This window comes from Sceloporus occidentalis, unplaced genomic scaffold (genome assembly GCF_023333645.1).
Source record: "Sceloporus occidentalis isolate IW3139 unplaced genomic scaffold, rSceOcc1.0.p SCAF_347, whole genome shotgun sequence".
Lineage (NCBI taxonomy): Eukaryota > Metazoa > Chordata > Lepidosauria > Squamata > Phrynosomatidae > Sceloporus > Sceloporus occidentalis.
Genome location: NW_028317327.1, coordinates 167,982 through 177,500, shown reverse-complemented (window position 1 = coordinate 177,500; position 9,519 = coordinate 167,982). Strand labels below are relative to the sequence as shown.

The 9,519-nt window shown below is 53.2% G+C and overlaps 3 protein-coding genes across 3 annotated transcripts in view; 1 reads left to right on the top strand and 2 right to left on the bottom strand.

The window, feature by feature from the left end:
- LOC149274097 (suppressor of cytokine signaling 4-like) overlaps window positions 1-437 on the bottom strand; it is a 1,019-nt gene extending 582 nt beyond the window's left edge. The window contains exon 1 of the mRNA XM_089505833.1: window positions 423-437. Coding sequence (XP_089361959.1) covers window positions 423-437 — 15 coding nt within the window. The remainder of the gene's footprint in view (window positions 1-422) is intronic.
- A 735-nt stretch (window positions 438-1,172) lies between these two features.
- LOC149274096 (RNA polymerase II-associated factor 1 homolog) lies at window positions 1,173-4,809 on the bottom strand. Its single transcript, XM_089505824.1, has 14 exons — window positions 4,763-4,809; window positions 4,452-4,481; window positions 4,277-4,369; window positions 3,799-3,920; window positions 3,659-3,725; window positions 3,355-3,456; window positions 3,048-3,153; window positions 2,827-2,895; window positions 2,616-2,719; window positions 2,372-2,488; window positions 2,105-2,233; window positions 1,912-2,017; window positions 1,657-1,741; window positions 1,173-1,543 (listed from the first exon to the last, which is right to left on the bottom strand). Exons 1-14 carry the CDS (start codon window positions 4,807-4,809, stop codon window positions 1,173-1,175), a joined length of 1,548 nt encoding a protein of 515 aa, XP_089361950.1.
- A 1,616-nt stretch (window positions 4,810-6,425) lies between these two features.
- On the top strand, window positions 6,426-8,545 carry LOC149274095 (mediator of RNA polymerase II transcription subunit 29-like). Its single transcript, XM_089505831.1, has 4 exons — window positions 6,426-6,611; window positions 6,968-7,026; window positions 7,263-7,347; window positions 8,315-8,545. Exons 1-4 carry the CDS (start codon window positions 6,426-6,428, stop codon window positions 8,543-8,545), a joined length of 561 nt encoding a protein of 186 aa, XP_089361957.1.
- Window positions 8,546-9,519: the final 974 nt, after the last annotated feature.

Below are 9,519 nucleotides of genomic sequence, written 5' to 3'. Positions count from 1 at the left end.
AGGAATCCTTAAATGTGTAAAAACATAGTAATTTAGGTAAAAGCGAGGAATTATTATACATGGACAGCGGGAGAGGCTTATAATAAATGGGACTTCCCGTGGATGGTTTTTTACCCGCTTGGGTTTTTTTTGCTACGCCCTGAATGTGTTTTTATTCCATCTCTGAGCCACGAACATTCTAAACCCAGCATCGCATCTCCTTAGAATGAAAGGTAACTCCAGCTAGCTGGCATCTGCCCCTCCACCTGCCCCCAGATATGCAGCTGCCCCTCCACCGGCCCCCAGATATACAGCTGCCCCTCCACTTCTCCTAAGTTACTTTTACCCCCTCCACCTGCCTAGTTACTTAACCCCTTCATCTGCTTCCCAGCCTCCAAGTGCACACTTTACTCCAGTTACATTAACCCCTTCCGCCCACCTACCCCTTCTGCCGCCATAGCTCCGTCCACATCCGAGCCGCACGCTGAGAGCGAATGAACCGATCGGCACCCGACAGCTTCGGATAATTATTGTTATGACTAACCCTGGTCCAGAGGCTGCAGCGGTGGGATGCGTGCACCTCCCATGTGAATAACTCATTGTTTTGATTACTGCGTGTCACACGCGCTCCCGTGTGCTTATTAACGTGTCCTTAGCATGTGGCTGCCTGGGCGCATGTTCTGGATTTATTTAGAGATATGAGAACAGGTTTATTTCCAGGTCTTTCCGATTGATTTATATCCTGCTTTAGGGGGGGGGGGGATCACCGGGTTCTTCAGTGAATCCCCCTCCAGCTGCGTAGGGCGCCACCACCGGGCTCTCCCAGCTGCGTAGGGCGCCACCACCGGGCTCTCCCAGCTGCGTAGGGCGCCACCACCGGGCTCTCGCCAAAGATCCTACTGATGGATTAGAAAGAGGCTGGCTGGAGCTCGCTGATAGAGCGCATGTCCCCTCCTCGTTCTTCCCTGTGCTCCTCACAGATGGCCCCTGGTGATCATTCTTCTTAATGCAGCATTGAACACCAGGTCCAGTTGTGGGTACCGGATGGGTCTGGGGTCCAGGGATTACCTCTAAGCATCTAATCGGCTCTGATCCACACACACACTGTTCAGAAAAACAACTTTTATTCAAAATTATTTTACAGACATTTTATTTACAAAGAGGGGAGGGGGATGGGCAGAGGTAGGAGAAGATCAGTCACTGTCGCTGCCATCAGATCCAGAGCCAGAGCCCTGATCGCTCCCGCTCTGATCTTCATTGTCCTGTTGTTCACTTCCAAACGGGCTACTACTGGCGCTGCCACTTCTCCGTCCCCTGCCTCTGTCATCGTCGTCGCTGCCGCTCTCTTCCCCCTCTCGCCCGCTGTCATTCTGACCATCACTGTCTTCATCGTCACTGCCAAAGATTTCCTCCTTATCTCTGGCCGCTCTGTCCTCTTCGCTGCTCTCCTTATCCTCCTCGTCCTCTTTGTCTTCCGCTCCCTCCTCTTCACTCTCACTGCCGGAGGACTCTTCGCCGCTGCCTTCCTTCTCGCTCTCGCTCCCCTTCTCTCCGTCTTCAGCATCTGAGGAATTAAAAGGAAATTGTGAGAAGGGATGTGACAAACAATTAAGTATTTTAACCCTTTAAGGTTCCACCTCCGTTTAAGTTTTTTTGCAAGAGGAGATTCTCTTTTACCTGAACCTTGAATATCTTGATCAACCTCCAGCTCCTCCTCTTCCTCCTCTGGTTCATGGTTCTCGAGCTGAGCTCTGCGCGCTTCCTGTGAAACCCAATAATAAACGATCAGCTGCATGCAGGGGGGACATGGGGATTCCTCAGGAGCTCCGACCCTCACATACAACAGTCTCTCGCCCTGTAGCCCCCCACACCATGCCTGTATTATCCCTGGCCTTGACTCCTAAAAGCTCAGCCACCGGCTCTTTTTGTTACCTGAGCCTCCAGCTCCTTCTCATTCATGTCTCTGTGTTTCACCACCAGCACAGCGTTGGTTCCGGACTGGACTCCTGCCTTTACTCTTCTCTTACTGAGACGCACTCTGGGAAGAGATCGAAGAGCACCTTAAATATCGAAGTTCGTCCTCCCGCGGCCGGCCGAGAAGAAGAACGGGGCAGAGGCATCTTACCTGGTCTCCAACTCGTTGTAGTACACGCCATCGCCCTCCCGGAAGATGAAAAAGTAGTTCTCCTCGTATCCCTTGCTAGCCTTGTTTTTCACGTTCCAGTTGTATTCTCTGGCGATCTTGTAATCGTATCTGTGAAGCAGGATTGGTTAATTAACACATAAAAGAATAAACAGCATCAGCCGGGGGCCTCTACCTACCCCACCCCCATAACTGGAGTTTAGAAGCAACCCAAGCTCGCCAGCCATTAGCCAGTCTAACGCGACTCACATGTCTTCCGGCATGTAATCCAGACCCTCCTCCTGATCTCGCTTTCGTTTTCTCATAGTGTCCTCTCCAGGAAGGAAATATGCAACAAACTGATTGCCCTCCTCATCCATCATACCTCTGGCGTGGGGAAAAACAGAATTATTCCACAATTCAATAACAAACAGAAGAGGCAGCGAGCTGGCGTAACCCTCAGCAGAAGCCTATGAGCGTCGCCATCCTGCCGACCCCCCTTCATACAACGCACCTGATCATCGCCTGGGACATCATTTCCAGGGCGGCAGAGCCCTGAGCGTCCTTTGGAGCTGGATCCGAGTCGAAGATGACCTGCGCGCATGGATTGATCCACATCTGCAGGAGAGAGAGAGAGAGAGAGAGAAGACACTGTGAGGGACGCTGCAACTCTCCATCAAACTCAATACTGATCCAGCGCCTGAGCCGACAGCCTGAAAACATACCTTGAAGTCTGGGAACACCGGCATCACCTCCACAGGCGTGACACGCGGCTTGCTGTAGTGCTGGCTTATCTGCAAGAGGCATGACATTAGTTAAAGCGCTACCCACTGCCTCATTCCGTGCCTTCTAACTAGCCCGTAGCCCACCACTGCCTCCTACCCTACTCCTTCCACGCTTCTCCTGCCCCACAGCCCGTTCCCTCCGCCCTCCCCCATTTACTCACAGGCCTCTGGGAGTCTTCAAACGTCTTCTCGATGGCAGCGATCTGGCTGTCTCTGTCTTTGTAAATATCCTCTTCAGTGAACTGCTGCTTCACAGACACACCGATCCTGCCAAGACACGGAGGTTACACACCAACACCATGCAACAAGACCACCTGGGCGGCCACGAGGAAGACACATAGATGCCACAGATCACCAAACCCCGCTTGATTTACACTCACATTCCTTCCTCAAAAATTAGAACTCTCCAAAAGGATAAATCCCACCAGTCAGGACACTACCCCCCTACACTCATCCCCAGAAACTCACTTGACTTCGGGTTTCTCATTAGAGGCGCCGTATCGGTTAAACTCGGTGGAGATGTACTCAGTCTTTCTCATCCATGGTACCACCTTGGCGTGCTGCTGAGACCTGAGGGAAGAACCAAGTTAGAGCCAAGGACGGCCACAAAAAATTCCAATCATCATGTAACTCCATGGGTGCCCCTGGCCAGCCATATTAGTGGGATTTGGGTCCCCTGATTGGTTGGCTCTCGGACAGGAGGGGGCGGCATGCCAAGGCCTCTCTAAAACGGCAGCGTGTGAGTTGAGTTTTATTGTCTGAGTGTACTCACCTCTTTGAGCTGCTCGGGGCCTGGATTTCCTCCTCCAAAAGTTTCTCGTCTGCTATGTCCAGGAGAACTGAAAACAGGAGAGCGTGATGGAGCGTCTCTCCTCTCCCACCCCCCTCCCCCAGTGCAGGAGAGCATCTTACCGTTGGCGTCTATGCGGTAGGTGTCTGGGTTAATGAGGTCGATGGTGACACTGAGGTCCGGCTCGGTCAGGAGATCGTGCTTGTGCTGCTTCTCCAGAGACGTGGCTTTATACTGCACAAACCTGAGAAAGACACCGAGACGGCCTCGTCAGCCCCAGACTGGAGAGCGTGGCGGGGAGATTCCCACTCGGTGACCGGAGAGGAGGTTAGATTCCCACTTGGCGAGCATGGGGCGGTGAGATACCTGCTCGGCGGTGGTTAGATTCCCACGCGGAGAGCGCAGGGGGCGGTGAGATTCCCGCTCGGCGAGCGGAGAGCGCAGGGGGCGGTGAGATTCCCGCTCGGCGAGCGGAGAGCGCAGGGGGCGGTGAGATTCCCGCTCGGCGAGCGGAGAGAGCAGGGGGGCGGTGAGATTCTCCATCTGGAGAAAGGAGCCCGAGGGGACTCAGCGTTACGCGCATCATGAGTGGCCACTCACCTGTTCTGGTCGAAGGGATACGTAATAAACTTTGGGTCGAAAGGAATATCAGGCAGACTGTTACAATACTTCACCCGGCAAACGACCCCCGACCTGCGGAGAACACAAACAGCCGGTGAGGGGGACACGGCCAGCGCAAGCTCTTCAGACCCCTTACAAACACGTTAAGACTCACCTCTCGGGAAGCGTGCGATGGGAGCTGGACCTGGAACACAGAGGAAAGAGACACGTAAATAACACGCGGGGAGGGATTTCTACACGGATTACATGTTTAAGGGTAACAGTGTGTTCCAGAACACGTTTCCACGGTGCATGTGAAGCGCTGCGGGATGTGGATTGCGCTCCGTGGTTTACGTCTCACATACTCCAGGAGACACATTACATGCGTGCACCGCACACATTACATACATTATACACACATCTGCTCTGACCCCACCCGGTTAGGGGAAAGGGGGGGGGGGTGGGGGGGGGGCCGCCGTGTCCTACCGGTGTCCATCCTCCCGCTGGCTCTGGGTTTGTATAGTCGGCGCCATCTTCCCAGCCTCTCGGAAACCAGAAGTCGGGAACGTCGGAGACGCCGCCCCCACGAGCCGACTGGCAGATGAACGTCCGCTAAGGTGAGCGCGGGCGATGTTGGGGGAAAGGGGCGGGGCGTGCGCAGTGGGTGACGGGAGTCGTAGTCCCTGTCTGTGTTCTGGGTTTTGTGTGACTGCATTTGGTGTGTAGCTCGCAGAACACATAAACGGTCACCATGACGACATGGGGCATGGAAGTCGGTACCTAGGAGAACGCCAGGACGCACATACATGTGGCAGGGTGTATAAACCCAAATCAGTGACCCAGTTATACCACATCCTGCAGGGGGCAGCACGCTACACGAGAAAACATGGCTGAGAAGCAGCAGCGTGTCAGAGTAGCGTTTTTACACTTACATTTGCACAGGCTAACACACTCCTGCCAACACACATACTAACACAATTACACCCTCATGCTAACACACACCTACACATGCAAATGCATGCTTAAACGTGCATACACATTCATTTACACATACACGCTTACACATTCATTTACACATACACGCTCACACACACATTCAATTACACATACACGCTTACATGTTCATTTACACGTACTCGCTTACACACGCTTACACATTGATTTACACATACACATTCATTTACACATACGCGCTCACACACACATTCAATTACACATACACGCTTACACGTTCATTTACACATACACGCTTACACACCCATACACACACAAACATTTACACATACATGCTTACACACACACAAACATTTACACATACATGCTTACACACACACACACACCCATACTCACACACATTAATATACACATACACTACCAATCAAACGTTACCACAGACCGCTGGCACACGTTACATATGCATATCGCTGTTGAAGGGAAGTCTCTGCGACCCGTCGAGCGAGTCGATTCCTTTGCGTTTGTTGGTAAATATTGCGTCAGCCAATCACGAACCTGTTTACCGTAAACGTGTCGCATCGCCATCTAGTGCTCACTCGTCATACAGATGCCCGAGAAATGTCCGGAGAATGGCGTCCTGGGGCATTTAAAGACGCGAGAGGCTGATGGAGTCGTCCCCAGGGGTTTATTATCATTATTATCAGGACTTTCATCACTGCAGAGCCCACGCTGGGCGTTCAAGGGGCAGGAGGGCACTCAACAAAACCATTGCCTTTCATTTTTATAGTGCCAAGGATGGTCCTGAGTAGTCTGAGCGGGGCCTTCCAACCAGCGCATCAACTAAAGACAGGTAACAGCGGTTGATGGACTGTCCCTCATCCACAGGGGCACTTGGCAGGTATGGATGGCCTGTCCCTCATCCACAGGGGCACTTGGCAGGTATGGATGGCCTGTCCCTCACACACAGGGGCACTTGGCAGGTATGGATGGCACTTGGCAGGTATGCGAAATCTCCGCAGAATGGAACCGCCTACAGTGACAGCAACCTGGCCTATAGCAAGCCTCATTTATTAATAACACGCCCAACAGCTGAGAATGGCAGCCCTCTCCGCCAATAGCACAAGCTATTTGGGCTAAGGTTCTCTACCAATTAGCGCGGACCCCGCCCTCCGCGTCTCGGAAGTCACGCACAGTAATGGCGGCGCCCATGAACCAAGTTCTGCAGCCTCTGGCGGGAGGCGGCCCTCAGGGGCCACAGCTGGGCCCTGGAGGAGCGGGGGGCCAGCAGCAGCAGCAGCTCGGGCTCCCCCAACAGCAGCAAGACTTCGACCCCGTCCAGAGATACAGGATGCTGATCCCTCAGCTGAAGGAGAGCCTGCAGGTGAGGGGGGTAGTGGGGCTGGAAAAGGATAGTGGGAATGGGAGTCAGTTTGGGGGAGGGGATAGCGGGACTGAGAGCCAATAGCTTGGAGGCGATAGTTGGACAGAGGGTCGGTTGGTCTGAGGCCATAGGAGGCTGGGAGTGGATAGTGGGGCTTGCAGTAAGTGTTTGAGTGGGGATAGTGGGACTGGGAGGAGATAATAGGGCTGGGAGTCAGTTGGTGGGAGGGGATAGTGGGACTGGGAGCCATAGCTGGGATTGGGGCGCGGGCGCCCCATCAGGGTGGATGCGGGATTGCGGGGGCCGGCGTCCGGCAGATCTAACAGACTATTCTCTGTCGTGTATTTTTATTCTAGAACCTGATGAAGGTCGCAGCCCAGAACCTGGTACAGAACACAAACATTGATAACGGCCAGTGAGTATCGGCTGCCTGTGCGTGATGTGCGGAAGCCTCCTGCCCCGGGGTAAAGTCACTGAAATAACCCCAGACGCGTGAGCCGCACACAACGCTTGGAGCTAAAACTAACCACAGCCGTTGGGCCCTGTCTAACCCTTCCTCGGCTTTGCCCGTAGGCTTTGCCCGTAGGCTTGCCCTGCGCATGCGTTGGTTGTGGGTGTTGCTGACGTTCTGCCGTTTCTCTTTGCGTGCAGGAAGAGCGCCGACGGCCCCGTTCAGAGGTTCGATAAGAGCCTGGAGGAGTTCTACGCTCTGTGTGACCAGCTGGAGCTCTGCCTGGTAAGAGGTGGAAATGGGGAGCGCGATGAGCTTAACATAGTAGTCGGCATCCCCACAGAGTGTGTGGGAAGGGAATCGTTTTGGATCCTCTGGGGTTATTTCAATAAATATGTGGAAATGTAAGGAAGTTTTGCTTTACAGAGTGAGCGGTGGATAAGTATAACAGCCTCCCAGCAGAGGTTAATAAAGTAAGGTAATTTAAACATGCATGGGATAGGCATGTGGCTCCTGAATCTAAGACGAGACCAACGACTGATTAAGGTTTACAGACTAGCCGGGGGCCGATATGCCGACACAGGCTTTTCTTTGAGCCGTTCGGCACAGGTACTCTGCTCCACGCGTCTCCCGGCGTCGTTATTTTGGAGGAGGAGGAGGAGGAAGTCTCCTTCCTGACGCATTCGGGGTGTTTTGTTAATAAACTCGTCGAACTTGTTGCTGTAATAATGAGAAATAATTGCCCCTGAATGACAGTGCCACGAAACGCCTGCGCGGCTCAGTCATAGCGTATTGGGCAACGATGGAGGAGGAACACGAGGGCCAAAGGAGTAGAGACTGTGGGGAAGTGCTGGCTGCCTCCAATTAACCCCGCAGTCATGTGTCGGCCCCTAGGCACGGAGAGGGCCGCGTCGGAGGGAATGGAAGGTGACTGGATTCCGGCTGTGACAGCAGGAGGCGCTGCTCGTTCACACAAGTTTCAGGGAAGCCATTATTGATGTTCCGGCTCCGAATAACTGAAGCCGCGCCGCAAATTGCCGGCGTTCTGACAGCTAAATAAGTTCCCCGGGTTTCTGTATCGTCCTGATCCCTGCTATTTAAAACATTTTCATTACGCACCCACCGCTATTCAATAAATAAATGGGCAGGAGGGGAGTTAATGCGCTCGCAGGGGGCTGATGGGGCAGTAACTTGCTTGTTGAGGGGGGCAGATGTTCTTTAGACGTTCACATTTCTCAATCTCTCTCCCCAGCGCCTGGCGTACGAATGCCTCTCTCAGAGCTACGACAGCGCCAAGCATTCCCCCACTCTGGTGCCGACGGCCACCAAGCCCGACGCGGTGCAGACGGAGAGCTTGCCCTATACCCAGTACCTGAGCATGATCAAGTCCCAGATCTCCTGTGCCAAGGACATTCACAACGCCCTCCTCGAGTGCTCCAAAAAGATCATGGGCAAGACCCCCACCCCGCAAGTTCCCCCCTGATCTGGCAAGTAACCAGCCCCGTCACACGGGACATTCCGGGGGGGGGGGGTGTACCGGGGATAAAACGGCAAGGCCGTGGGGAGACTGGGGACCGGTGCTGAACGTATCAATGCCACGCGGGGAGTGAATGTGACAACCACCGGTGGCAGGGACTGCGATGAACCCATCAGCGCTTGATTCACTCGGGGGTCCTCTCTCGGGGGTCTTGCTGCTCCAACGTTGCACCAGGAGGTGGTGGGACCATTTGCTTCACAACTTGTCAAGGTCCTTGAAGATTTGGTTTAAATTACACTTTTCCTGCTTGAAACGTGGCAGTTGTGGCCCCCGCATTCCCTGATGCTGCGGTGTTGGTGGGTTTCATGTTTTAAGCAGAAAGTGGCAGCGTCGCAGGCCCGGCGGCTGCTCCCGGTTTCCACGCTCTGTGGAGTAAAACAAAGACAAAAACTGCTAATAAAGTTCAATTCAATAGTGTCTTTGAAACGTTGTTTTCGGCAGCAAGGACCTGTTACCACGGCGTTGGCCCTACCTGTTACCACGGCAGTATCGCACACACACGCTGTGGCTGTCTGTAAATCGTGCTTATGGGGTTTTGATTTATTACGGTTTGTTGCTCTTTTACTTTATTTTGATAAATGTGTTTTTCTGGAGGGGCAGCTGTTTGGTTTTGTTGCCTGGTTACCTGTATCTCCTAAACAAGCTTTATTAAACCTGTTACATTAACAAAGTGGAAGCCGTGTCCGCGTACTCCTAAACGTTCCTTCTGTGGCCGGATCTTCTACTTGTGGTCCAAAGTGATTCGTGCCCCGTTGTACAGCGCTATGGAATATGATGGTGATATATAAAATAATAATAATAAACATCTGTGCCCCGGAAGGCTTGGCCTGTTCTCCAATATACAGCGCTACGGAATGTGATGGTGCTATATAAAACAATAAGCGTCGGTGCCTGTGTGCCCCGTTTAGGGTCGGTGCCTG